This window comes from Suncus etruscus, chromosome 4 (genome assembly GCF_024139225.1).
Source record: "Suncus etruscus isolate mSunEtr1 chromosome 4, mSunEtr1.pri.cur, whole genome shotgun sequence".
Lineage (NCBI taxonomy): Eukaryota > Metazoa > Chordata > Mammalia > Eulipotyphla > Soricidae > Suncus > Suncus etruscus.
The window spans coordinates 1689005-1716953 of NC_064851.1; the positions used below are offsets into that span (position 1 = coordinate 1689005).

The 27949-nt window shown below is 62.8% G+C and overlaps 1 protein-coding gene across 1 annotated transcript; it reads left to right on the forward strand.

The window, feature by feature from the left end:
- The first annotated feature begins 20 nt into the window (after positions 1 to 20).
- Positions 21 to 26366, forward strand: WNT7B (Wnt family member 7B). Its single transcript, XM_049771661.1, has 4 exons — positions 21 to 306; positions 13109 to 13335; positions 22071 to 22342; positions 25887 to 26366. Exons 1-4 carry the CDS (start codon positions 224 to 226, stop codon positions 26364 to 26366), a joined length of 1062 nt encoding a protein of 353 aa, XP_049627618.1. The 5' UTR covers positions 21 to 223.
- Positions 26367 to 27949: the final 1583 nt, after the last annotated feature.

A 27949-nucleotide genomic window follows, 5' to 3' on the forward strand; every position in this document is an offset into this window, starting at 1 on the left:
GACAGAGCCGGCTCGACGGACGACCGAGAGCCGGACGGCGCGCGGGGCGCACCCGCTGTGTCTCCCCCTTCCCACCGCCCCGGCCCCGGCGCTCGCTCGCTCGCTGAAGCCCCAGCCCGAGTGAGCGCGATGCGGGGCCCCGGAGACCCCGGCCAAGGCGGGCGGGCGCCCTAGTGCGCGGGGACCCGGCCAGCCCCGGCCCCAGCAGGCGCGCCCGCTCACCATGCTCCTGCAGAGAAGGCGGCGCGCGCTCCTGTCCGTCTACTGCCCGCAGATCTTCCTCCTGCTGTCCAGCGGCAGTTACCTGTGAGTGGCCGCGGGCGGCTGGCTTCCCAATTCCCCGGCGCAGGAGCTGGGCGCGCAGGGAACCCCTGAGCGCGGAGTGGTGGTGGTGGGGGGGGGGGGCCGGTTTGGGTCTCCTCGCGGGCTTAGTGAAAGCCTGGAGCCCAGGTGAGAAGGACACAGTCAAGGCTTTGGGCGCAGAGACGGAGCGGGGAGGCCCGGCCGCCGCGCCTCCCCGGGTGACCCCGGGCCGTGCTGTGCTCTCAGAGCGCGAGGGCGCGCGGAACAGAGGTACCCGGCTAGGAATGGCGTTGTCTGTGGGGAGCTTTTTGCAGCAGGGGTGGGGGAAGCTCCCTTCTCGTGCTGCCCATCGAAGCCCAGAAGGTCCATCCTACCCGGCACAGGGCACCGCGCAACGCCCGCTGTCCCGCTCGCGTTCAAGGACACACATACACACAGACACACACACACAGAGACACACACACACACAAGAGCACACACGTGCGCATTGCGCCTCACCGGGCAGCTAGCTCCCCAGCTGTCGACACTCTGGGGCTCCCACCGTGGTCCGGAGGCCACCGGCTCCTCACCTGGCGGGGGATGGCGCGGGGAACCCCAGCGCGCAAGGCTGCAGCCGGCGCGCGCTTAGGTGTCCGGCCCAAGACGCTGTGCGCGGCGTGGGTGTCGGTCCGGGGCCAGCTCCCGGCTGGGCCTGTCGGGGGCCCAAGGAGCTGAGTGGGTACTCCCGGGCGGGCCCAGCGGTGGCTTCGCCCCGATTCCTAATGGGACGCATATGCGCTGGCCTGGGCTTTGAAAAAGCAGTTTGATTTATGGAACCGCCGTTTGAGGGGAATCGAAGTTGGATGCTACTGATTAAACCTCAGAGCCCGCTCTCCCTCCCCTTCCCGCTTCCCTTCTCCCCACACCCCTCCTTTACACGCGGGCCACGTCCAGGGTCGCCTCCATGCGACCGGCGGGGGTGGTGGGTGGGGACCCACCGCCTCCCCGCTCCCGCGCGCCTCCCCTTCCCGCCTCGGCCCTCCTTCCTCCACGCGCGCCCGCCGGCCGCAGCTCTAATAAATGGCCGCGCCCCCAGCCCCCTTTTAATAGAGACGCGGCCAATGCTCCTCCAGCTCCTAGGAAATTACTATCCTCCCCGTTTTCCGTCTATAAATAGTCGCGCATCTTGAAACAAAAGTTCGCGGCCGCAGCCAGATGCTGCGAGGCCGGCGGTTTCCCGGGCTGTGGGACATAATTACAAGGTCCGCGCCGAGCAGGAGCGCTCCAAGCCCGGCGGGCAGCCCCGGCAGCGCTCGGTGGTGTTGCCGGGGCGGGGCCGGGCCGGGCTAGGGGGGAGAGCCGGGGCGCGGGCGGAATTGGGGACCCGCGCGATGCGATCGTCCATCCATCCACCGGCGCTGGGGACTCAAGTGCCCGCGCAGCCGGCGCGCGTCGCGTCCTGCCTCCTGGCCTCCCTCCAGGGACTTGGGGGTGCTGGACACCCCTTCCGCTGTGAGAGGCGAGGAGTCGCCCCCACCCCACCCCATGGGCAAGCCTTGCTGCAGTCAGCAAGCTCTGCTCGGTTGGGGCCAGCTGCTTGAGGTCTGGGGCTATTGGGGAGGTGAGCGGGGGCGGGACCGGGTGACGGGGTGAGTTTGAAGTAAGTAAGGCGCTGAGCTGAGCTGAGAGCCCTTGAGGAGGAGGCAGGCCAGGGGCCGGGGAGCTGGTGGAAGTGGGGGCTCCGAGGCAGGTGGTTTTCCTGACGCTGGGTCCTGGAGGCCCATGGCTGGGCCGTTAGTCGGGCTGCCGGTGCCCACGCCCCCAGCGCAGTGCCAGCCTGCTTGGCAGACGCTCCTGGCAGCAGCTCTCACCGGCTTAGTTTCCCCAGCCAGGGCTGGGCTGGGGGGGGGGGTTGGCGGGGCAACAAGGCAGACGGCAGACTCTGCCCTGCCCCACATAGGGGCACCCCAGGGCCAGCCCGGACCGCCTGGGGGGCTTCCCTGCCCTGTTGGCCGCTGGGGAGAAGGTGGCCTCCAGGAGCGCCATGAAAGTGTTAGTGTGTGCGAAGGCATGTGAGTGGGAGTTGTGTGTGACGAGGGTTGGGTGTGTGTGTGTCCACGAGCATAAGATGGCATGTATGAGTGTGTGCGCATACATACGAACACGTGTACACATGAGAAATGTACAGTGGACATATGTGTGTATGTGTAACTGTGTGGGTATATTGTGTATGGATGCATGTGCGTATACACATGTGTGTGAGTATTCAAGTGCGTGCATGCTGCGGAAACTTGCGGGTGTGGAGGCTGACCCGTGTTGAGTCTCTAAGAACGTCCCTCAGTGCCTCAGGAAGGCCCAGGGAAAAGCCCTGCTGGGCCTGAGGAAGGGCAGGGGCAGGTGAGGCCCCACAGAAAACTTTCCAGAAGCCTCCCATGCGGGACCCTGGACTCCGGGATTGTGGTCCGGTGCAGTTGTGCTGCCCGTCCCGGTGCCTCTGTGCCTGCCGGGGGTGGCCCAGCTGTGGGGGGGGGGCTGCCCGGGCCTCATGCCAGAACCAAGCCGGGCTCTGACGTCCACAGGCAGGTCCCTTCCGGCCTCGCCCCTCCAGATGTGGGGTGGCTGCCGCGATCCCAGGTCTTCCGGTTGGTCGGTCGTTCAGGGCTTCTCTAGCTGGCGCTGAGTCACAGGCCGGGGTTACTCACCCACCACCTGGCCCTGGCCCTGCGCCTCTGCTGCTGGTGCGGGCACCCGGGGTTCTGGGGGCTCAGAGGCAGGACCCGGCAGGGCTGCGGGGTGTGGGGACGCCCCCAGAGAAACAGCTTCCAGCCATGGGCCTGAGTGAGTGGAGCCGTGTGAAGTATCCGTGGGACCTCTCTCTACCTCTACCTCAGCACCCGGGACCCTCCGCCTCTGCAGACTCACCAGGCAGGGGATTGAGAGGGCCCCGAGACCCCATTTTGAGGTCCAGGATAGAGTTCAGGGATTGGAGACAATTAGGACATGAATTAGAAATCGCGGCATACTAGAAGGGTGGCACCTTCTAGGAATGACCTCTGACCCTTGGGGCAGGCAGGTATGAGGTGCAGAAACTCTAAAGGGACCCTGGATGGCACATCGCTGGAGCCTGTGTCCTGGAGAAACACCCCAGCACAGCCACTTCGGGGTGTTGTGTCGTTGAGGGCTCCCTAACCTCAGGTTGGCTGTGAGAATCTAACAGAGCAGAGTTTAGTCTGGTAGGCAGGAAGTGAGGGGACCAGACAGTGACAAAGAGTCGGGGTGATTGTGCTTTGGAAAAAAGTGTTAAGTTCTCTGAAGGGGAGGGAATGTATCAGAGGGCTTCCTGGAGGGGGGACTCCCGGCCAGGATGTAGGGTGACAAGGAGTTGCCTGAGTTAACAGGGGCATGAGATGAACTGGATCATGGAGGGGCTGGGGCTGGACACAGGCCAAGGGGGTGACTGGAGATCCACCCACGACTCTGGCCTGAGAGAAGCCTCCCCTCTGTTGAGCAGAAACTCCTTCAGGTGTGCTTAAGGGAGGGGGTGACCCCAAAGAAGTTAACTTATTTGTTGTTGTTGTTGTTGTTGTGTTGGCCACACCCAATGGCGCTCAGGGCTTACTCCTGGCTCTGTGCTCAGGAATCTCTCTTGGTGGTGCTCAAGGGACCACATTGGATGTCAGGGAATCACACTTGGTTCGGCCACGTGCAAGGCAAATGCCTCCCTGCTGTGCTCTCGCTCCGGCCCGAAGGGGGTGACTTTTGAGACCCTGATAACAGGCCTGATGTCTGCGTGTGGCCCCAAAGGGACCCCATGACTCGGATACGCCCCTTCCTCCCTCCCCCAGCCTCACCCTTGTCCTGGGGGAAGCGGCAGAGAGGATGGGGAGCCTGGTATCCACGTTGGACACTCCCACCCTCCTTCAGATGGAGACCAGGGACCCAAAGGGTCATCTGTGGCCCGTCCCGACCTCCGAGGTCTTGTTCCTCCCAGACGGACAGACAGATGGACGAACAGAGGGGCCCCTGCTCTGTGTAGTCTGGGGGGTCTGGCTCTCCCGGCTCGGCGTCCCCTCCCCCAGCAAGGGGACAGCAGACCAGACGCCTCCTCGGCAAATGAAACCGGGGCCGGCTCCCGGCCGGATGAAAGGGTCATTGTGTGGTGCCGGCCGCGGGCCGCCAAGGACAAAACCACCATTTGTCCTCTGTGGGGCCCTGGCGGTGGGGGTGGGCACAGGTGCGCCTCCTTCTTCGGCCTCGGCCACCCGACAGAGGCTGGACCCCTCACAGGGGCCCCGGTGCCCACCGCTGAGCGGGAAGGAAGCAGGGAGGGAAGCAGGGAGCTCTCCAGCCCCGAAGGCATTCAAGATGGGGGGGCGCTGTTTTTCTACAGGTGTCTCTAGACAGAGATGCCTGGAGCTTCCAGAAGGCCAGTCTCCGTGGTAGAGTGGGGTGACCTGGCTGGGGCAAGGGCTGGAAGTAGTGGTGGTGGGAGCCGGGATGCACAGGCCCAGCTGACTCTTAAATTCTGGACCCCAGGGAACCCCCCCATTGTCACCCCACCCCAAGTCCACCGCCACCTGGAGGGACTGGGGCCTGTCCACCTGCTGCCCATGAGAGTAGGTGTGGAGCAGGCACTGAGGCAGCCTCACTTCCAGGGACCCCTCGCCCTTCTTCACCCTCCCAGCCAATGGGCCACACAGCCAGAGCAGAGGGAGGGCATTGGGATGTGGCCAGAGTGGACGGGGCTCCAGGGACACCTGGGGGGGTCGTGGCGTGGTCACGGTCAAGGGGAGGGGCCTGTGGGCGGGGCCACTAAGGGCGGAGCTTCTGGATGGGCCATGGTGGGTGGAGCTGAAGGGCGTGTCCAGGGGCATGGCCATGGTATTTATTTATATGGTATATTTTATGTATACATTTACATGCATACATGTATAAATACATAGGCATATTTATGTATATGATTATTTACATAAATAAATGAATGTTCTGGGCATGGCCATGGTGGGCGTGGCTTCAGGTAGGATCATGGTGGTCACGAAGGGGCGTGGTCATTGTGGGAGGGAGTCCAGTGGGGCTGCCGCGGTGGGCGGGGCTTTAGGCTACTTTGTGGGTGTAGCTACGAGGGGGCTGGGCTAGGGCAGGTGACTTTGTCTCTGCTGGGTGCTGAGAGTGCGGTACTCTGCACTGCTGGTGCTGAGGGCAGAGTGCTCCTCTCAAAGCCCCTCTCCAGGAACCTCCATGGGTCCCCGTCTATGAGCAGAGGCCAGAGTTGGGGTTCCCTGTCCAGAGTGCCCCAGACTCTGAGCTGCTGTGGCTAAGGTGGGGCTCCAGGCGGGGGTGGTTACTGCAGGTCTGTATGCCTGATTCCAGCCTCCCAACTTCTTTTGGTTTTTGGGCCACACCCGGTGACGTTCAGAGGTTACTCTTGGCTCTGCGCGCAGAAATTGCTCCTAGCTTGGGGGACCCTATGGGACGACGGAGGATCAAACCATGGTCCACCCTAGGCTAGTGCCGGCAAGCAGACTCCTTACCCTTCCCGCCACCGCTCCAGCTCCCTCTCAACTTCTTGATGCCCCAACTCTGGGCTTCCTGGCTTGATCCTACCAGAGTTTCCCCCCGGGCCTCCCCAGGAGTCAACGTCTGTTCTGCTGTACTGCTGCCGTCCAGGTTTAATCCTGTGCCCCAGCTGCCCAGATGGGGCATGTGCCAGACTGCAGTGCCCCCTGAGGGGGTGGGGCTCCGTTGGATCAGCTGGCCACGGTCCCTGGCACTGAATTCCTGATTCTCACCCCAATGGGGCGTGGAGTGCAGGATGGAGAGAGCGGGGTGGAGGGTGAGGTGTGCAGGGGAACAGGATGCAGGATGCTGCTGCCAGGTTTTGGTTCTGCTCCAGCAGTAGGTAGAGGGTGGCAGACACAGAAGGGGAGCAAAAGCCCGTGCCCCTCAGTGGCTCAGAACATCCGGGGAACCCATGGGGAGGTTGCCCGGGGCACTGAGGAGCCCCTTTTGCCCTCGGCCTGGGAGCTGCCAGCTCCAGGCTGGGCGTGACTGTGCCCGCCAAGTGACTCCCCAATTTTCCTCTGCTCCTGGAAGGGATTGGCTTTGAGCAGGCCCAGAATACAGGGTGGGCGACAGATGTCCCACCGGGCCACAGGTCTCCGGCTGCCCCTTCCTTCCACCCCTGTGTCCTCTGTCCCAGCTCAGGCTTACAGCTGCATTCGGGGTCTCTCACCGTGCTGTGCTGTTCAAGGGACTTGGCATTTCTGGGTGTCATTATCCCCACTGGGGACCCACCCAGAAGCAGGGCGAGAGGTTGGGCTCATAGCATAAGTAAGGTTGGAGCCTCTCAAAGAAGCATGAAGGCTCAGCATGGCTAAGCAGCTGCTCAACTCTGACTGCAGGCCCCTGGCAGGGAGGACAGAGAATAAGCCTGAGAAGGCTGCCTGGAAGAGGAAGCAGGAAGAGTGGTTGGCCAGGTCCTGTGGGCCTGGCTACTCAGTGAAAGGCTCTGGAGTCAGAAGTGTAGGTGCCTGAGGATGGAGGAATTGTCATGGGGACTCAGGACTGTCCAGTCCCCCAGATTCACCACAACACTCTTAACTTGGAGTGACTCGAGGGGTGATGGGAACCCCAGCTTTGCACCCTCAGCACAGCCAGATTCGTCTGTGGCCCAGTTCTCGGGGCCTCCTGGCTGCGTGCTAGGGTGGGTCCCCAGATGCCAGGCCAGGAATGCCAGCTATGTGGGCAGGGTGAGTGCAGGGCCACCCTAGGGTGTAGCCTGGTGTTCTGCCCCTCTGCAGGTGCGATACTGGCCGGTGGGCAGATGGGCCAACCTGGCAATCTCCAGGGAGGTCGTCCTGGGCCCGCCCGAAGGAAGTGGATAACTGAGGTACAGGGATATGGCAGGGAGGACCCAGAAGGGCCCAGTTCCCAGTAGGCACTTCCTGCATGGGGCCTCCCAAAGGATCACTGTCCATCTGTACCCCAAGACTTCCTAGTGGAGTCTTCTAAGGCAACTGCAGTATGTGGGGGGAGGCCACAGGCTGGTCACTCAGGAGTGCCAGTCTTGTATCTGGACTGGGAGCAGATTTCAGGGTGAGCTGCCCTCCAGGGCCTGCCTCTGCACCCCAAGCCCCTCCGGCCTTTGTAACCAACCAATAGAGGAAGAAGCTTGTTGCTTTATTTTATTTTAATTAATTTTTGTGGGTTTTTTTGGGGGGGTCCACACCCAGTGGTGCTCAAGGGTTCCACCTGGCTCTGTACTCAGGAATCCTGACAGTGCTCAGGGAACCCTATGGGATGCCAGGAATCAAACCCGAGTTGGCCACATGGAAGACAAATGTCCTCCCTGCTGTACTGTTGCTCTGGCCCAGAATGGGCATATTAAAAAACATAAATAGGGGCCGGAGAGATAGCATGGAGGTAAGGCATTTGCCTTTCATGCAGGAGGTCATTGGTTCAAATCCCGGCACCCCATATGGTCCCCCGTGCCTGCCAGGAGCAATTTCTGAGCCTGGAGCCAGGAATAACCCCTGAGCACTGCCGGGTGTGACCCAAAAAACAAAAACAAAACAAAACAAAAAAAAACCATAAATAGGGCCCGGAGAGATAGCACAGCGGCGTTTGCCTTGCAAGCAGCTGATCCAGGACCAAAGGTGGTTGGTTCGAATCCCGGTGTCCCATAGGGTCCCCCGTGCCTGCCAGGAGCTATTTCTGAGCAGACAGCCAGGAGTAACCCCTGAGCACCGCTGGGTGTGGCCCAAAAACCAAAAAAAAAAAAAAACATAAATAGAGGGGCCGGTGAGGTGGCACTAGAGGTAAGGTGTCTGCCTTCAAGCATTAGCCGAGGAAGGACCACGGTTCGATCCCCCGGCGTCCCATATGGTCCCCCCAAACCAGGGGCAATTTCTGAGAGCTTAGCCAGGAATAACCCCTGAGCATCAATTGGGTGTGGCCCAAAAGAACAAACAAACAAACAAAAAAACATAGAGGGGCTGGAGAGATAGCATGGAGGTAAGGTGTTTGCCTTGCATGCAGAAGGTTGGTGGTTCGAATCTTGGCATCCCATATGGTCCCCCGAGCCTGCCAGGAGCGATTTCTGAGCATAGAGCCAGGAGGAACTCCTGAGCGCTGCTGGGTGTGACTCAAAAACCAAAATAATAAATAACAACTGCCCGGCTGTGCTGTGTGAAGGGCAATGCTCGTGGTACAGAGACCCGACCGGGGGCCTCTCATGCCTCGCTCTGTGTCCCCCAGCCCAACCCTTGTCCTTTCAGTCATCTATTTTAAAGATGCCAACAGAACTCAGAACAGACCTGGGATGCCTCTTTCAGGCTTGGGGGTGTCCCCAGGCTCTTTGCCCTGAACTGAGGCAAGCTGAGGCCCTGGTGAAGGAAGGGCCGGATAGGTTCAGGCACACAGGTTGCTCGTGAGCTGGCAGTGCCCTGGGCACTGGCTGGGACCAGCTCTGCCCCGTTCCACACCTTCCTGCCCAGCCGTGTCCCGAGAGGACGGCTGAGGGCATTGACTCGGTTTCCCTCCTAGGACTCCGTGGGATCCGGCTGATGCTAAAGTCATGTGGGACCCATTTCTGGCCGCAAAGGCCCGTGCCACCTGCAGAAGAGGCTGCGGGCAGCGGGCGCGGCGGATGCTGGCAGCAGGTGGTGCCTGGGGGGATTTGCTGAGTCCTTTCTGCCTAAGTGGACCCGGCCCGCCTCCCCGGCTGATCGCAGATAATTAGAACATTCTTCAAATATTTTGCTGGAGGATGCCCGAAAAGGAAGAATTACAAAGTGCCCGCCTGGGGCCAGGAGGGGGGCAGTGGGCAGCAGGCCCAGGGCCAGGGACGGCCCGAGATAGCCACAGATCTGACCAGCTCCTGGGGGCTGGGCTGGGGTCCCCGACCCTGTAGCCCTCATGGCAGGCGGGCATCACTGTCCAGGAAGCCCCCAAAAGAACTTTGGGAGCCTGAGCAGGGGCCTGGGCTATCTGAGGGGTCTCTGCGGGGGTCTCGAGAGCTGGTGAGGGTGCAGAGGTGGGGCTAGGGTGTGAGGGTAGCGGTGTGGGCAGGACCATGTCTGGGGCCCTGGCGTGTCCCTGGCGTGTCCCTCCCAGGGTCCTGTAGATCTGTCGTGGGGCATGGAGTTGGGCATGTATGTGGGGACCGACAGGCAGAAAGAGGCAGGGATCAGGCAGGCCCTGTGTCTCAGGTATTCAGTGGGCTGGGGGACTGGGCCCCTCTCCTGGGTTCCCCCACAGAAGAGCCACCCTGCTAAGTCCTCGTCCCCTGGGAGGAGTGTGTGGGGACAGTCACCCTGAGCCCTGATGGTTCATTCGGGACAGAGCACCAGCCCTGGGACCTCGGGGAAGGCTTCCAATAGCACTGGCCCTGAGGGACCAGGAGACCTCGAGAGGAGACACAGGACACTGCAGATTTCACAGCACGGATGGTGGTGCCCGACACTGGGGATGCTGCATGATTCACTGTTTCCCGTCATGTGTTGTACCTCACATGTGTTCCCATACGCATGTTCTACATCATGCCATATGGTCCCCACTGCATCACACAACGGCACCTGCATTACACAGCAGAGAGCTCAGTGTTTTATTTTGCACACATAATGTTGGTCACACAGAGCATGTAACTCACATGCACGGCACGGAATATACTCTGTGTTCCACGGGACAGCCACAGGAACACACAGACACAGGAACATGTCATGCATGGTGCAGGAAGGTGTGTCACATGTTTTACGTTAGACTACAGCCCTAGCCGTGCGTTTCATTAGATACGCTGCATGCTATATATATATATATATATATATATATATTGTTATATTGTTATATATATTGTTATTGTTATATATATATTGTTATATATTATTATATACACGCAATGACACACTACACATGCCACATCGTGTATCATTGTGCCATGGTGAAATCTCAGGGATCTTAGGGAGGGGCCTGCCCATGGCTGCCCAGTTCTGAGTGGACGAGGCTCAGAGCAGGTGTCGCTTGGTGCAGAGCCCAGGAGGGTGGCCCTGGGCTGGGCTGCAGTGACTTCTGGCTGGATGAGGTGACATTTGAGCCTCAGGGACAGGGGCAGGGTCCTTCTTGCCTTGCATGTAGCAATTCTCCAAAGATTTTTTTCTGGGTGGCAGCAGCTGGTGCCAGGTAGGCCGAGAGCTCTGTGTGTGGTCAGCGTGGGGCTGCGTCACCCACACAGGCACCCCGGGGACCCCTATGTCCTCCTCCAGCCACATCTCCTAGGAAACCCACACTTTCTGGGGCCTCATGTCTTCCCTGTTGCCCAATTTCCCCTCCTGCCCGGCGTCCTTGGGGGATGGGACTCGGTTCCAGATAGAGACGTGCAGACCCTCTGCTGGCTTTTAGGGTGGGCGACTGGGACCGTGAGTGGCTGGGGCAGCGGGTGCTGGGCTAGGGGTCCCGTGAGTCCCTGGCCCAGGATCTCTGGGCACTGCCATGGTCCTGCCACAGAGCTGTCACACCCAGGACCTATGTCTGCTCCTCCAGCATTTCCGGGAAATCAGGGGTGCCCATCTGAAATCTCACCGAGAGGCTCCCCCAGTTCCTGCAGAACCTCAGTCCTGGGCTCGTCCACTCCCCCTCCGGCCCTTCCTGGTGCTCAGGCAGCACCTTGCCCAGTGGTGGCTCGAACCCAGGGCCAAGCAGGGGAGGGCAGAGTGTCCACCTGCCCACGCTGGTCTGAGACCTGCCCTCTCCACTCCCTCCCATGCCTGGACCTGGGCCAAGGATCTTTCCGTGCTCGCGCAGTGCCCACGCCGTGCCCGTGCTGTGCCCACCCTGGCCCCTGCCTGAGCCCTGTGCCCTGGGCTGCGGGGCTGAGCAGGGAGCAGATTTTCCATGGAAAAGGCAGTGTCTGAACCCAGGTTCCCCACGCCCCTTTTGCGCTGCCACCACTTAGCCTAGCAGGGCACTGGGGGGGGGGCGGGGAGACCCAAACCCCACCGAGAGGGCTTTCCCCACCTTGGGGTGAGAGGAGGGTCCATCTGGGGGGAGGGTGACTGCCCAGGGTGCTTGTAGCATGCCCCCAACCAAGCTGCCAATTATCCCAGATTGTAGGGTGGCTCTGGGCCTCCTGTTTCCCCCCTGCGAGTGGCTGCTGGACAGGTGCAAACTTTTGCCCCTTAGCAGCTGGTGACTGGGAAGATGTGTTGAGTCCAACCAGCCTGCACCATGTCTGATCCCCTGTTTGTCTTCTCTGTCCTGGAGGGGACCTTGATGTTTCTTTAGAGGGGCCATGGGTGAAGCTTACTGCCCCTGTGAGTAGGCCCCCCAGCAGTGAAGGGCTCATCGGTGATGCTCCCATCACTGGTGGTGCTCCAGCATGGGGTCCTCCCGTCAGCTGGTGATTCTCCCGTTAGTGGTGCTCCAGCTGTTGATGCTCCCCTCAGAGCTGTTCCCATGTATATGGTGCTGCTCCCATCCGTAGTGCTCCCACCAATGATGTTCTCTGTTGTGTGTGGAAACATTTCCTCGGGGTTACTGATCCTCTTGATGCTTTCATCAGCGGTGGCCTTCCTAGTGTCCTTATTAGACATGGTCCAGCCTGTTGTTCCTCCTAGAAGTGGTGCTCCCAACAACGGTGCTCCCATGGGCAGAACACCCAGTAGTGAAGCTCTCCCTGGTGCTCCAGCTGGCCGTGCTCAGGAGTCATGTGGTGACTGCGCCCCGGGCCCCCTGTGCACCCGGCCTGTGATTGCCAACTTGAGCCCTGTGTCCCCATGCTTGGGATGGGCTCAGGATGCAGCTGAGCAGCGGGTGCGCCCACTGGACAGACTTGTCAGGCAGGACCCAAGTGACCCGGGCTCCCTGTGCCCATCCTGGTGCCCCTCGGAGGTTAGGGGTCGGAGGTGCACCCGGTGGCTGGGCAGGGGATGCGGGAGCTCACCCCAGGGCGGAGGGTCCCTCCTGGCCCCCACTCCTGGCTCAGCCCTGGCATGGCAGGCCGGGTCGGCTGGGCACTGGTTCCCATCCTTCTCACTTCCCCAGCTCCGTTTTCCGGGGCTCTACAGTTACCCTGGGCTGAATTCCCCGGATTCCAGCCCGCTCCCAGCCCTGGCTGGCTTCCCCGCCTTTGTGCCGCGGGGACCCGGGGGGTCTGGGAAGATTAGCGGGCGGGCTGGGTCTTGGGTGTCAGCCTGGGTCCCCGCACGTGCAGTGGGCTCAGGGCACTCGGAGACAATCCCTGGAAAAACACCAGTGCCGGGGCTGCGGAGGGGGGCAGGTGGCCAAGCTGGGGCCTGGGCGGGGCCTCGCCCTCCTCACCTGCCCGCCACCCCGTTTACTGCTGGAAACCCAGTGGCTGGTGGCCAGTGACCCCCCCTTCTAAGTGGCCGCTGCCACCCCAAAGCTAAAAATTAAAGACCATACAGCCCACTGCCCTGGCCCAGGCACTCAGCCGAGGATCAAGGGGCGAAGGTCCCAACAAAGTGGTCTCACTCATAAGAACCCTGGGAAGAGGACAGTCCAATGTCCCCTGAGGATGTGCAGAGAGTGGGGAGAGAAGTAGAGAGAGGGAAGAAGGAGAAGGGAGAGAGGAAGACATGGAAAGGGAGGTTCACAGGGACCAGGGCAGCCCAGACCTATGGGTCCTGTTTCTCTGGCCCTGAAGTGTCATTAAGGTGTTGCTGAGACTTCACAACAAAGGACGACTGGGCTGGGCTGGGCTGGGGGCTGGGGGCTGGGGGCACCCTCTGTAGCCCGAGGGGGCCCCCATGGCAGGAGGGGTGAGGGTGCAGACAGGTGGGTGCGGCCGCCCCTCACCCCCGTCCCCCCGCAGGGCACTGTCGTCCGTGGTGGCGCTGGGCGCCAACATCATCTGTAACAAGATCCCGGGCCTGGCCCCGCGGCAGCGTGCCATCTGCCAGAGCCGGCCGGACGCCATCATCGTCATCGGGGAGGGGGCACAGATGGGCATCGACGAGTGTCAGCACCAGTTCCGCTTCGGCCGCTGGAACTGCTCGGCCCTGGGCGAGAAGACGGTCTTCGGGCAGGAGCTGCGAGTAGGTAAGGGCCTGGGGCGCAGGGAGGGAGGGCGGCCCCACCCCCTGCTGCTCTGCAGAGCCTCCTGTGTGGGGCCCAGCTGCCGGGCTCAGGGCTCACTCCTGGCTCTGTGCTCGGGACTTTCTCTTGGCTCTGTACTCAAGGCTCACTCCTGGCTCTGTGCTCCTCGACTGTGCGCAGAAACCACTCCTGGTGGGGTCAGGGGACCCTATGGGATGCCGGAGACAGACCAGGTCGTCCTTCCCGCTCTGCTGTCTCTCTGGCCCCTGACCGTCTCAGCTCTCAGCCCTCAGCCCTCAGCCCTCAAGCCCCTTTTGGTTCCCCCATGAGCTGGATGGAGGTGGGCAGGTGTGTGTTATGGGGACGCAGACCCAGGAGCTGGGAGCAAAAGCAGGCCCAGATCCGGAGTTCCAGCTGTGGGAGGACTGAACTGTCCCCGAGGCCTGCTATGGGGTGCCAGATATCCCCGTGACCGCCCGGATCCCGGAGCTTGCGAAGGGAAGGGGCTTTGTGACGAGAGTCCGGCTCTAGCAGGGGTGTCTGAGTTTCAGAATTGCTTGGGCAGGAGGCCCGGAGGGGCGGAGGACAGGGTGGAGTCTCGATGCCCTGTAGCCCTGCACTGAGTGCGAGGTGGGGGGGGCCTGGCCTGGTTTTGAGGGGAAGGGGCGACTCTCAGAACCCCACCTGGATCCAGGAGTTGCCTTAGGACTTGGGACTCACTTTGTTTTGAGCTGATGGGGGGCCCAGGCACCAGGGCAGAACTGTGCTGGGACCTGCCCCTCGGAGCCCTGGTGGGGTCAGATGTGCAGGGCGATAAATTGAGGTGCCCCGTGATTCCTTCCAGACCCCCCCACGGGCACCGGGGGCCCCCCAGCATGTGGGCACGGCCTCGCCTCCTTCCCTGGGCACACGGAACGGAGCGCAGCTGCCGGGCCGCGGGCCAGCGTGAGCCTCGCAGGGCTGGATGGGGCAGGCGGGAGGGCACGGGGAGCCCCGGGGCCCCTTTGCGGTGAGCTGCCTGTGGGTGGCTCCTGGCAGAGCATGGCACCTCCCCTCCTGGGGGGCCACCACCCAGGAGAGGCCCCACCCTCCAGGTGCCAGCTGGGAGCCCCCACCCCCGCCCTCCTCTGCCTCTCCTGCCTAGTGCCTGCCCCAGCGCCTGCCCCGCCCTGAATACATGAGCTCTGTTCAGCCCAGCTGGGGAAACTGAGTCAGTGCCATCAGTGAGCCTCAGGTCACGGCCACTTCACTGCTACATGGGGGCTGGGGCCAGCAGTGAGGAAAGTCAGGGACCATTTGGTGAGAGGAGGCTGCTCTGTCCACAGTGGGTGGTGCCCTTTCCTGGGTCCACTCAGGTCTCAGTCCCTGCTTCTGAGGGCCCCTGGACACCCCCTTACTTTTAGAAAATTTGTTTGTTTGTTTTTTGTTTGTTTTTGGGTCACACCCGGTGGTGCTCAGGGGTTACTCCTGGCTGTCTGCTCAGAAATAGCTCCTGGCAGGCACGGGGGACCCTATGGGACACCGGGATTCGAACCAACCACCTTTGGTCCTGGATCGGCTGCTTGCAAGGCAAAAGCCGCTGTGCTATCTCTCCGGGCTCAGAAAATTTCTTATTTTGGCTTCTGGGTCACACATAACGGCGCTCAGGGGTTCCTCCTGGCTCTGCGCTCAGGAATCACTCCTAGCTCAGGGGACTCTAGGGGATGCGAGGATCGAACCCAGGTTAACTGTGTGCAAGGCCAGCGCTCTTGCTCTGGCTCCTCAGAGCATTTCTGAGGTGGCTGAACCCCCTACCTCACCCCCAGACCCTCTGTCTCCTGTTCAGGCCCCCAAATCCTAAGGTTGGTTCATTGACCTCACCAGGCCAGGCCACTACTGTCTCCTTCACTCCCAGCCCTGCAGTGGTCCCTGAGAACCCAGCCCGCCCCCCCTCTCTGGCGAACCTTCGCCCCAGGCTGACTTCAGCTCTCAGAAGAGTCCCCCCCTGTCCTGCACCCCAAATTTCCCAGCTGTGTCACCACCTCTACGCACTCCCAGCTCAGCATCAAGGCATGCTCTCCCGCACTCTGCATCCTGGAAGCCCCCCACCACCACCAATGGAGATGCACCCCCACCCCCATCCCGCTGGCCTGTACCCCTCGCCCTGCAGCTTCGTATATTCCCCACCCTGAGGACTCAGCTCTCGGGCCCCGCCCACAGGCAGAGTGGGCCGAGTTCCCCCTCCCCTCCCCATAGTTGTGCTGTGCTGGTGGTCTGAGACTCTGCCAGGACTCGAGAGCACTTTGCAGGGCATGTAGGTGCCCGGGGCATGGGGGTGGGGCAGCGGCAAGAGTGACGCCAATTAGTGAAGGGCCCTGGCAGGGACATCCTGGGGGGGTGAAACGTCCCCTTCGGGCTCTCCCTGCAGCCTCAGGTCATGATGGAGACAGACCCTCCCTCCACCCACGACCTCCTGCATGGCTTCTTCCACCTGATGCAGTAGCTTGGATGCTTCCAGGGATGGGGAGCTCACTCCTGCCCACACGTCCTGCAGGGGTGACCTTGCGCTGCAGGTGTCCCCACCCACCCTGGGCTCCTTGTTCTGCTCCCCACACCCCCACCATGTGTTTCTTCATCTCTCTGGGTGGCTCGTGGCCACTGTGTCACTGCCCGTCCCGGCCCACCTCTCCCGTTAGCAGAACTGAGTTTTGTTCAGGCTTGAAAGTGCCCTCAGCTCTCCTGCCTGCCTCCGTGCAGAGGGGGAGGCAAATCCCGTGTTCTGGGTCCGAAGGCCACCGTGGACAGAAGGCGGAGGCCCGATAACATTCTTCGGGGCTTCTGGGAGCACTGAGAGGAGAGCCCAAAAGGTGGTGGAGCAGGGCTAGGACTCTGGACACCAGGAATGCAGAAGGTCTGGAAGGTTCTGAGCATTTGAGGGACTTCTCGCAGCATGCCCTACCCCCACTGTGCCCGTGATGCCCTCCAGACACTCCCCGCCCCCTGCCCAGCCCAGTCCAGCCCCGGGACCCTCTGCCCTGGGAGCCTCGGGCCCCTCCAGCCGAGCGCCCATGGAACGCCAAGTCCATCATGTGCTGCCCTGGGCATGACCAGGCATAGGGGTGGCCCTAATGGGGCCTCATGGGGCTGCACGACCGCTGCCACTCTCACGCAGGCGGAACCCAGGAGAGGCCCCCTGGGGCCAGCTCCACCTGGGGCGGACGGATGGGGGGCTCACAGCCCTGACCTTGGGAAGAGATGGCCAGGCCTAGCCCCGAGTGCCCCCCTCCCCAGGGTCGGTCCCTCCATGCTGGGTCCTGATCATGAATCTGGTGACGAGGTCTGGGTGGGACCGGATGTCAAGGCTGTGCTGTCCAGTCTAAGCCACGGGGGTCCCAGAGACCCCGAGGGGAGATTTTTGAAGGTCAGTAAGGAAATGAATGACCTTCTTTTTGTGCTTTGGACCATGTAGGTGACCCCAAGGTGTCAGGCGGGATCTGGGGGCTTCTGTGGTAAAGGGAGTGTCCCAGCCCCCAGCATGTTGGCACATGGTCATGGCTGGGCAGGTGGGGCCCTGCCGGCCACATGACAGGCAGGCAGACCCTGAGCAGAGGCAGGTCTCCATAGGACTGTCCTACAGATGTCCTGCAGCCTGGGTGGGCGGAGCATCTTACAAACTGCCTCCTTGGTGGGCGGAGCATGAGTGTGGGTGGGCGGGGCTTCTTGCTGGTGGCTTCTGGGTGGACGGGGCATGAGCACGAGTGGTCAGAGCATGAACATGGGTGGGTGGGGACATCTCACAGCTGCCTCCTGGTGGTCCAGTTTGGGGTGCCAAGTCCACGTAGCACAGCTGTGGCGTGGAGTGGTGCTGGGCTGGCATGGCAGCTGGCATGTAAGCTGTGAGTCGCCCTGCTGGGGAACCCTGAGCCCAAGATGCTGTGGAGCTCTGGGGCCAAATAGGCGCCCACACTCTGGTGTGTCCCTCTGCCTTGCAGACCCGGGTCCCAGGGTGCACCCTCTTTGCCATGTCCTCCCCTTCGTGCAGGGGCCTAGTGGCCAGGACAGCAGGGACAGTGGTTGAGGGGAACGTGGTGGGCTTAGGACATGCGGTGGACCCAGTGGTCCCTACCCCAAAAGGGAAGAGTCCACCTGCACCTGGGACTGTACCTGGAACGAGGCTTGGTGAGGGAGCACTGCCCCAGAGTCTTCCTTCCCAGACAGACTCAGTCTCCTCAGGAGGGCTGTGGGCCACCACTCCTGGCACAGGGACCAGCTCTGCCCACCCTGGCTCCTGCCACCACCACCCCAGCAGGACCCACCCGCTGACTCTGAGGCTGGGAGGGCTGAGCTGGGTCAGAACAAAGCCCGGGGTGCGGGCGTGCCGGCGTGTTGGGGCCTGGCAGGACTTTTTCCAGAGTCTGTTTATGACAACGGCAGCGAAGGGCTTAGCCTAGCACTGAGACACTGAGTCAGCACCGGGCGGGACAGGGACAGGCAGGAATGGGGCAGGGGGCAGCAGAGGCCCAGGGACGGGCTCTCGGGGCAGTGCCAGTGGGCACACGCCTCACACATGGAACACACACGAGCACAACCATATGCAGGATAAACACACACATGTGCAGTGATGCATCACAGAGACAATTGTGTCCACTAACATACAGCATAAGCATCACACGGCAATGCAACACTGGCCAGCGCACCCTGTTCTCAGACTCATTCCTCTCATGTCCCCCCACTTGTCCCTCAGCCCAGGGGCCTGTTGCTGATGGGTGATGAGATCTCTGGGCTGCCTGGACCCCAGGGCCATCACGGCTCCCTGACAGAGCCAGAAATGGACTCAGGAGACACCCATGTCAGCCCCAGGCCTGGCCGGGTCTCAGGCTCTGCTTCCTCAGGGGTGCACACGAAGGACCATATTTCAGGCCTCATTTAGGCTCTTAGTAAAGTGCTTTGGGTCGACCACAGGATCAAGTGACCCTCGACAAGTTCAGGCTGGGCCAGGGGCCAGGAAGTGGGGGTTGGAGGACACCATGAAGCCTCCCCAGATTGCCCCCTGCCCCTTGTAGCCCTCTGTCCAGGACGCGAACACAGGCACGGCTCAATGATGGGAACTGTGGAGTCCTGGGGGCTTCTCACTGCACCCCTGGGCTTCAGCCTGTCCACGGAGGAGCTGGGCACACACCCGGCACCCAGCAGTGTCCTGTCACCAGTGTCCCCATCACCCCAGCATGTCCACCGGGCCAGCCCTTGGTCTGGAAGACTCCGGACCCCTGCCGGACGGGCTCTGACTGGCTCTGAAGCCCAGCATGCAGCCCGCCAGGCCAGTCGCATGGGGAAACTGAGGCTGAAGGCAATGATGGGCGGAAACGCTCACTTGGGCCCTCAGCTCCCCCTGGTGGTTGGGGATCAGGCCAACGAGGGGGATCCCAGAGCAGACTCGGGGTGCTCCCACCTCCCCGGGTTCCTCAGGTTGGTCCCCCGTTTCTCCTCCCTGTGCACGTGCCACAGTGCTCCTGACCCACAGCTGCATGCTCCCCTTAAAGCCCCCCCATTTTCTCAATAGCATGCCCCACCTCCCAGAGGCTCTGCTGTATCCCGACTCCTAAGGTGGGGGGCCCTGCTCTGTGAAGTCCCAGCAACTCCTCATCATGAGCAAATACAGACACCTCCACCTGGGAGCCCTCCGACACACAGGGGTGCCCATGTCACCCCCCACTGCCTCTGCGGGGACAAACCCCAAAGAGCAGATATGCCCCTCCACACTGGCCAGCCGGCTGTCCCTCCCTCTGGACACTGTCCCAGTGTCCTAGCCGGGCTGTCCCTCTCTTAGACGCTGGCCCTGCCCTTCCACGCCGCTGTGTCTCCTCCCAGAGCAGCTCTTGTTCTGCCATCAGGACTCACCCCTGCTCGAACCCAGGCCTGGCTCTTGAGGTGGGAAGCAGGTCACAAGGTGTTGGGAGCCCAGTGGGACCCTGTGTGGTGACCGGCTTGCTGCCTACCAGCTGAGATGCCCCAAAAAGCTCCCACAGCCACAGGGACCCTGCCAGCCTCCCCTGCAGCATGGGCTTTAGTGGGCTTGGTCCAGTCACCCAGAGCAGCTCCAGGGCCCAGCAGGGAACCTCATAGCCTCCCAGGGCAGGGCTGGAGCAGTCCTCAGCACCCCTGGCCCTGCCTCTGCTGCGTGTCCTAGATGCCCTGTCCCGTGTGCCTGGCTGTGCTCGGATCCTTCCCCATGACCACATGAGGCATAAGTGAGGCTTGGGGAAAGAACCTGGTTATCAAGCCTGTGGTCCCCGTGTCTGTGGATGAAGCACCAGGAACAGGACCCAGCACCGATGGGGCTGGGCTGGGAGGAGACTGCGGGTCAGACTGACTGGCTCAGCACCGGAGGCTCAGTGCTTCCCCACAGTGCTCCAGACGGGCATTTCCCCCAGGGAAGGGGAAAAAGCACCTTTGGAGGGCACCACGGCTTCTTAAACATGTCCACTGGGTGCTGGGTGCTGGGGAGTGTGACCTGCCCTTTGGACATGATCCGGCCCCTCTCCCTGGCTCTGGCTCGAGAAAGGGGCATCCCTGCGGGGTCCTGGTGGGGTCGCAGAGCCGGAGTCTGATGTCCCCATCCCTCCAAGTGGGAAACAGTGGCAGAGGGGACAAGTCCATCCAGCCAACCCTCTGGCTGGTGCTGGGGTTTGTGTTGAGAGAAGCACAAGCTCCGTGCTCCCGGGTGGCCCCAACAGTGCTCAAGCTGGCCTACTGCTCACAGAGCCAGTGCCCGGGCCTGCCCAGCTCTCCAGCCTTCAGAGGGCAGGTCCTTGGGCAAGGCTGCCAGGGCAGGAGTGGGCGTCTTTCCAGGTGTGTCCTGAGCACAGCCTTCCTGTTTCTGCTGGGTGATGTGGCTGGCAAGTTCCAGGGGTCCCAGGACCCCCTCATGGCCAGGTTCACTGTCTGTTGCTTCCGGACCCTCCAGACCCTGCAGAGCCCCCGAGTCTCCTGGGTCAGGGGGGAAGGGCCAGTGGCAGCAGAGGCAGAATTGGGGCACCCAGCTTCATGCTGACAGGAGACTTTGCGGACCCCACTGGCGGCTCCTGAAGGTTCCAGAACCTTGTCTGCCGAGTACTGAGAGCAAAGTCCACAGCTTGGTTACTCAAATAGAGCCTCCGTCCCAGGGGTGTCCAGACCCTGGCTTTGCACACATGTACCAGACACACAGCATCACGCCACCCACCGTGTGTGCTCTCACACCACACACACAGATGCATCACATGTACTGTACATAGACCACACACCTGTATGCTCTGTCCCTCGATAGACACATGTGAAAGCATGGCTGCATGCACCACGATGTCACACACATATGTGTATGCCGTGCACAAGGACACACACCACACATATCGCGCCACAGCTGTTGTGACACACGCAGGCACCTCACACAGTCACAGACCACACACCTGCACCACACACTCCCACCTACGCATCCTCCCAGGGCCTGAGTCACACTTTTTGGCTTTTGGGTCACACCCGGCGGCGCCCAAAGGTTCCTCCTGGCTCTGCGCTCAGGAATCACTCCTGGCAGTCTCTCAGGACCCTATTCCCATTCCTGGCTGGTTGGCAGCGTGGTAGGAAACGCCCTCCCTGCCTTAGTGTCGCTCTGGTCCCTTATGATGCCAATACAAGTGTGACTTGGAGCTTGCCAGGAGTGACTCCTGCGCGCCGCTGGGTGTGGCTCACCCCCCCCATCAAGACCCTATAGAAGATGCCGCCTCCTCCAGGTAGCTTCTCTGACTTCACCTGCCCAAGAGACAGGTCGGGCTGATCTGCCTAGGAGCCCGTGTTGCCTCCCCAAGCCCCAGGGTCCCAACTTCCAGGTCCCCCAATGGCTCTCCCACTCTCAGACTCCTGAAGTTGGGCTCAGTTTCCTGCTGCCCTGTGCGGTCCCTCGGTTCTCTGAGACTGAGCGACCCCAACTCATTGGCCTTTGGGTTGGGCACCATGCAGGGTCCGCTGGGCTGGTGAAGGCAGGGCTGGGAGCCAGGACCAGCAGTGACTCCATGGCCCTCCAGAAACTAAAACCTCGACCTGTGAGGGGCCTCAGAGATGAAATTCACGGCTTCTTTTTTTTTTTTTTTTTTGGTTTTTGGGTCGCACCCGGCGGTGCTCAGGGGTGACTCCTGGCTGTCTGCTCAGAAATAGCTCCTGGCAGGCACGGGGGACCCTATGGGACACCGGGATTTGAACCCACCACCTTAGGTCCTGGATCGGCTGCTTGCAAGGCAAACGCCGCTGTGCTATCTCTCTGGGCCCGAAATTCACGGCTTCTTGTTGGCACTCTGGGAAGGCTGGCTGGAGGAGGCCGCCTTGCAGCAGGACGTGCAAAGTCATTTAGATTTGGGCACCAAAAGGGGAGCACGTTTTCTCTCGCAAGACGAGGCGAGTGCTGGGCGCGTGTGAGGTTTGCTAGGAGGGGGGCACAGTGCTTTGAGGGATGAAGTCAGAGGCGTGGGAAAGCAGGGGGAGCGGCCAGGCCTGGAGGGTGAGACTGGCCTGACCTGACCGTGACAAACTGGGCCCTGTGTAGTTTGGGGAAGGCCTTGCAACCCCCATCGAGGCTTGGGCCGTGGGGAGCAGGGAGTAGCCGGAGCAGCCTTTCTTTCTCCCAGCGTTGCCCCTCAGCCCGCGTGCAGGGCCCGTCCAACCCGTGCGAAGGTTCCTGCTTGCTGGCCCGGGCCTCACCAAGCCGTCCTGTCACCGTCCTGTCGCCGCAGGGAGCCGCGAGGCCGCCTTCACCTATGCCATCACCGCGGCAGGCGTGGCCCACGCCGTCACGGCCGCCTGCAGCCAAGGGAACCTGAGCAACTGCGGCTGCGACCGGGAGAAGCAAGGCTACTCGGGCCAGGCGGACGGCTGGAAGTGGGGCGGCTGCTCGGCCGACGTGCGCTACGGCATTGACTTCTCCCGCCGCTTCGTGGACGCGAGGGAGATCAAGAAGAACGCGCGGCGCCTCATGAACCTGCACAACAACGAGGCGGGCAGGAAGGTGGGCAGTGGGCACACATGGTGGGCTGGCAGGAGGCGGTGGGCCTGGTTGGCAGCAGGCGGGAGGTATGGGGTGCCGGTCTGCCTCGACCTTCCACCCATGCTGAGCACTCACACCTTGGCTCTGGGGGCAGCTGGCCACCCCTGGGTGCAGGCACGGATGCCCCTGACTGCTGCGCTCGGAGGCTGGCCTTGCCGTGCTCAAGGTGGGAAACTGAGGCTGGTGTGCTGCAGGAATGGGGACGGAGAGATGCCTCTAGCTGGCAGGAGGCTGGGCTGGTAGAGCGGGGAGATACCCAGGGCCCCCCAACCCCAGCTCCCTGCTCTTATCCCCAGGGGAAAGAAGGAGAGGCAGAACCAATGTATCTGGAGAGGCTTCCTGGGGGAGGAGGCCTGGACGTTCCCTGAGGGGATGGGGCAGGGGCATCCCCTGTGGGGTCCCTGCAGTGGGAAAGAAACTGGGCTGGCCAGGCCCTGTTCCGCAGGCGCCGAGGGCCCCAGATTCGGCGGCAAGATGGCCGAGATAGAGCGTCCAGCTGAGCGGAACGTGGCTCCCGGCCTGGGGAGCGACCAGGGCCTGAAGGGCACCACATAGGCCGGGCAGTATTGTCTCTACAGCACCCCCCAGGCAACCCCCATGTGTCTGCCCCCTTCCTCACCCAACCTTCAGGCTGCCGTGTCTATGCTGATCCTGAACTGGGTGGGGAGGAGAGAAAGACAGAGACAGAAAGGTAGGAGAGCACAGGCTCCGGGAATGCACAGGAAGAGTTCCTGGAGGAGGTGGTGACCCCTGTGCACAGTGGAGCTGAGAGAAGCAGAGGCAATGACAAGGGTGGCACCGCAGGGGTGCAGGGCAGGGGATTGAGCCGAGCAGAGGCACAAAGATCTTAGCTCCATGGGTCGGTCAGAGAGGTAGCACAGCGGTAGGGCATTTGCTTTGCACCCAGCAGATTTAGGACAGATGGCGATTCAAATCCCAGCATCCCATAAGTTCCCCCGAGCCTGCCAGGAGCAATTTCTGAGCGCAGAGCCTCCCTAGAGGAACCCCTGGGCGCCACTGAGCTGTACTGGTCCTAAGACCCGGGTTCAAGTCCTTGCAGCCTTTGGAGCAGCAGGAAGTGGGGGGAAAGCATCTCTGGGTCTGGGGTGGGGAACCCCAAGCTTCTGGGATGTCTGGTTCAGCCCCGAGAGAAACAGAGCCAACTTGGTGGGGCCCCTGAGCCATGGGGGCCCCGGCTCATTGTCATGGACCTGGGGAGACACGCCATCCCCCTCCCAGTGGCTCAACCCTGTTCCCAGGCCGGGGGGGTCCCTTCTGGGTCACAGGGGATGCTGGCTCCCTGCCCCAGGGTCCAAGGATGGGTCCATGATCTAGAAGCCCAGTGCAGGGTGGGGAATGCTAGCACCAGTGCCCTCCACTGAGCACTGTTCTTAGAGCCTATCCCTTTTCTGTGCTCATGTCCTTGGACCAGTCTCTGGGTGGTTTCAGGGCAGCAGGGAGCTGGGCCGGAAAGTTCACCTTTCAGAAGCTTCATCTGCCGGCTGGGGGGAGTAAGTGGGGCTCAGCCATGGGTTCAGGGTTCCCTCCCAGGCCTTTCTGGATGCCCTGGGCAGCAAGGATGAGGGTGCTTGAGTTTGGACACCCCCTGGTCTGCAATCTCAAACCTGGATCCCTCCCCCCACCCGCACCAGTGACCTGGGATGTGGGGGGTGCTCAGGGGCTCAGCAATGGGGAGAAGAGCTCTGTGTGGTCCCTCAGAGGTGAAATGGGGCATAGGATGAAGGTGACAGGATGGCCGGGGGTGTGGGAGCCCGTTCCACACAGACAGCCCATAGCATTGTCACCAGGCCCTGAAACCCCAGATCCAAGTGCTTCCTGAGGCCTGAGAGTACTGTTTTCTTCCCCTGGCACCCTGCACAGGGGAGCAGAGCCCTGCCCTGACCCCCCCCCCGCCCCATTCATATACCTGAGAGTGCCCTGTGCAGAAGGGGACCAAGTGGCTCATTCACGCTCTGCTTCCGGCCTGTGGGCCAGGCCAGGGCGGTCCCAGGGCTGAGGGAGCGGCCGGCGGGCACCCAGACAGCTGACAAATGGCCCCTGGGCGGCGGCGGCGGCGGCTAATGATTCCCCATCTCTCATCGGGCTGGGCTGGCAGGGCCTTTCGATCTGGGTAAATGAGTACCTGGGGTCAGGGCTGGCTCTGGGAACCGCCTTGCGGGGCCTCCGAGCCGGGCCTAAGGAAAACACAGCGGCTGGGCCAGTCGCAGGTGCCCGAGGAGCCGGAGAGAAAGAACAACAGCGGCAGGGCTGGGAGGGGAGGGGGTGCCTGCCGGTCACCCTTACACACACACACACACACACACACACACACACACACACACACACACACACGCACGCGCACACACACACGCACACACACACTCGGGCCTCACTGACGCATGCAGGCCCCTGCATCCCACCCCATCCTAAGGCTCAATCCACACTCCAGGCTCTGTGCTACCTACAGGCAGGCCAGAAGGTGGGGGCATGCACCTTTTCCCGAGTCCCTCCCCTGGCCCAGGCCAGGGTCCTGTGAGCTGTCTGTGCAGAGCCTGGCGGGACCCTCTGCCCTCCAGCCTCAGTTTCCCCAGGGGGGACCCTGAGGTGGTGCCACCAGTGGGAGACGGGGGAGTGATGGGAGGGATGCTGCGCCCTCCCGATCCCCCTCCCGCCCCTCCAGCCACCCCTCCTGTGCCATCTTTCCCTGAGTCCCTCCTATGGCCCAGACCAGGGTCCTGTGAGCTGTCTGTGTAGAGTGTGGCAGGATGCCCTGCCCTCCAGCCTCAGTTTCCCCGGGGTCCCAGGGGGTGGTGCCACCAGTTGGAGCCGGGGGAGTGATGGGAGGGACGCTGCAACCTCCTGACCACCACCACCCCACCTCCTCACCTCACCCCACCTCTCCTGTGCCACCTTTCCCCGAGTCCCTCCTATGGCCCAGGCCAGGGTCCTGTGAGCTGTCTGTGCAGAGCCTGGCGGGACCCTCTGCCCTCCAGCCTCAGTTTCCCCAGGGACAGGGCCCTGGGGTGGTGCCACGAGTGGGAGATGGGGGAGGAGACGGGAGGGGTGCTGCAACCTCCTGACCACCACCACCTCACCCCTCCTGTGCCACCTTTCCCCGAGTCCCTCCTATGGCTCAGCCCGGGATCCTGTGAGCTGTCTGCGCAGAGCGTGGCGGGATGCCCTGCCCTCCAGCCTCTGTTTCCCCGGGGGGCCCTGGGGTGGTGCCACGAGTGGGAGATGGGGGAGGAGACGGGAGGGGTGCTGCAACCTCCTGACCACCACCACCCCACCCCTCCTGTGCCACCTTTCCCCGAGTCCCTCCTATGGCTCAGTGAGGGGTCCTGTGAGCTGTCTGTGCAGAGCCTGGCGGGACCCTCTGCCCTCCAGCCTCAGTTTCCCCAGGGACAGGGCCCCGGGGCGTGCCACCAGCGGGAGCCGGGGGAGCGACGGCAGGGACGCTGCGCCCTCCGACGCCCCCCCGGCCGTGCCGCCCGCCCGCCCGCAGGTGCTGGAGGAGCGCATGAAGCTGGAGTGCAAGTGCCACGGCGTGTCGGGCTCCTGCACCACCAAGACGTGCTGGACCACGCTGCCCAAGTTCCGCGAGGTGGGCCACCTGCTCAAGGAGAAGTACCACGCGGCCGTGCAGGTGGAGGTGGTGCGCGCCAGCCGCCTGCGCCAGCCCACCTTCCTGCGCGTCAAGCAGCTGCGCAGCTTCCAGAAGCCGCTGGAGACGGACCTGGTGTACATCGACAAGTCGCCCAACTACTGCGAGGAGGACGCGGCCACGGGCAGCGTGGGCACGCGCGGCCGCCTGTGCAACCGCACCTCGCCCGGCGGCGACGGCTGCCACACCATGTGCTGCGGCCGCGGCTACAACACGCACCAGTACACCAAGGTGTGGCAGTGCAACTGCAAGTTCCACTGGTGCTGCTTCGTCAAGTGCAACACCTGCAGCGAGCGCACCGAGGTCTACACCTGCAAGTGAGCGCGCGGGAGCCCAGGCCCGGGAGGCCCCGCCCCGCGGGGAGGCCGCGCCCCTCGGGAGGGCGCTCTGCCAATCGGGGCGCCGTCCGGCCCGCGAGGCCCCGCCCGCCGGTCTTGGACCCGCCCTCGCTCCCGCCCCGCGGGGGAGCCCCGCCCCTCGGGGAGCGCTCCGCCAATCGGGGCGCGGACCGGCCCGAGAGGCCCCGCCCACCTGTCTTGGCCCCGCCCTCGCTCCCGCCCCGCGGGGAAGCCACGCCCCTCGGGGAAGCGCTCCGCCCCTCGGGGCGCCGTCCGGTCTGCGAGGCCCCGCCCACCGGCCCTGGCCCCGCCCTCGCCCTAGGGAGCATCTCACCCTGCAGCTTCCTCGGGACTGAAGCTTCACCCAGTGCGTTGAGCCACGCCCTCCGGACGAAGCCAAGCCCCGCTGGGTGAAGCCCCGCCCTGCCGAGTAGTCCCACCTATCCAATGACGGCCTGGCCCGCACAGCCCCGCCCCTCAGGGTGAGGCCCCGCCCCCAGGGGGGATAGTCTCGCCTCAGCCTCCCCACTGGCTTTAGCCCCGCCCCGCGAGAGTGAAGCTCCACCCACCGGGTTAGCCACGCCCCCGGGCGAGGCCCCACCTCCCCAGGTCAGCCTGGCCCACACAGCCCCCTTGTGTTAGCCACGCCCCCTCGGGGCCAAAGCCACGCCCCCGGGTTAGCCAAGCTCCTGAGGGGCGTTTTCAGCAGGCCTTAGCCCCACCTCTCTCGGTTAAGGCCACGCCCCAGGTCTTAGCCCCGCCCCTTAGGGTGAAGCCCCACCCGGGAACAGTCTCTAGCCCTGAAAGTGTAGCTCCACCCCCAAGGAGCGCAGACACGCCCCAACCTTGAGGCCACGCCCCTTGGGGCGGTCCTGTCAGTGGCCCCGCCCCGAGGGCCTAGCCCCGCCTCCGAGTGTAGCCCCGTCCCGTGCCGATTTGCACATCTCCCTGCTGGTCCTGCTGTCAGGGCTGAGATGGCCCGTTGGGTGGGGTGGGGTGGGCCCGGGTGGCGTCCCCAGGCCCGTGCCCATCTGTCGCCCCTGCCCTCTGCCCTCCCCTTCCATCTCCCACCCATGGCAGGACTTCCTGCCTCCCTCCCCTCTAGACACACTGGTGGCCCCAAGGGCGCCCCTTTGCTTTGTTCCCTGCCAGTGACCCTCAGGACACACACACACACACACACACCTCTGATATCCCAGACCCTGAACCTGGACTGCATACACACACACACACACACACACACACACACACACACACACACACACCCGGACCCCAGAGCCCAGTGGGGGCCAGAGTCCCCACTCCTGCCCGGGCACGAAGGGCCACGCAGCCCCACGCCAGACTATGGGCCCAAGCCACCCCACCCCTGCACCGGGCAGTCTGGGCTGGGACGACTATTTATGTTTTCAGTCACCCGAGAGGATTCTTAGCACTAAGGTGTAGCCGGTTCTAACTCCAGACTGCAGCAGGCACTTCCACAAACTCGCTTCCCGCCTTGTCCAGTCATCGCGGGGCACCCTGGACAGGCGCCCTCCTGACCCTGCCTCAGGGGGTCCTCCATGAGCT

Bases quoted from the DNA above. Each gene is read 5' to 3' on its own strand.
- WNT7B (XM_049771661.1), top strand. From the start codon at position 224: ATGCTCCTGCAGAGAAGGCGGCGCGCGCTCCTGTCCGTCTACTGCCCG. The intron at 307-13,108 runs GTGAGTGGCCGC...GTCCCCCCGCAG, and splicing joins CTGTCCAGCGGCAGTTACCT to GGCACTGTCGTCCGTGGTGG. The intron at 13,336-22,070 runs GTAAGGGCCTGG...CTGTCGCCGCAG, and splicing joins CGGGCAGGAGCTGCGAGTAG to GGAGCCGCGAGGCCGCCTTC.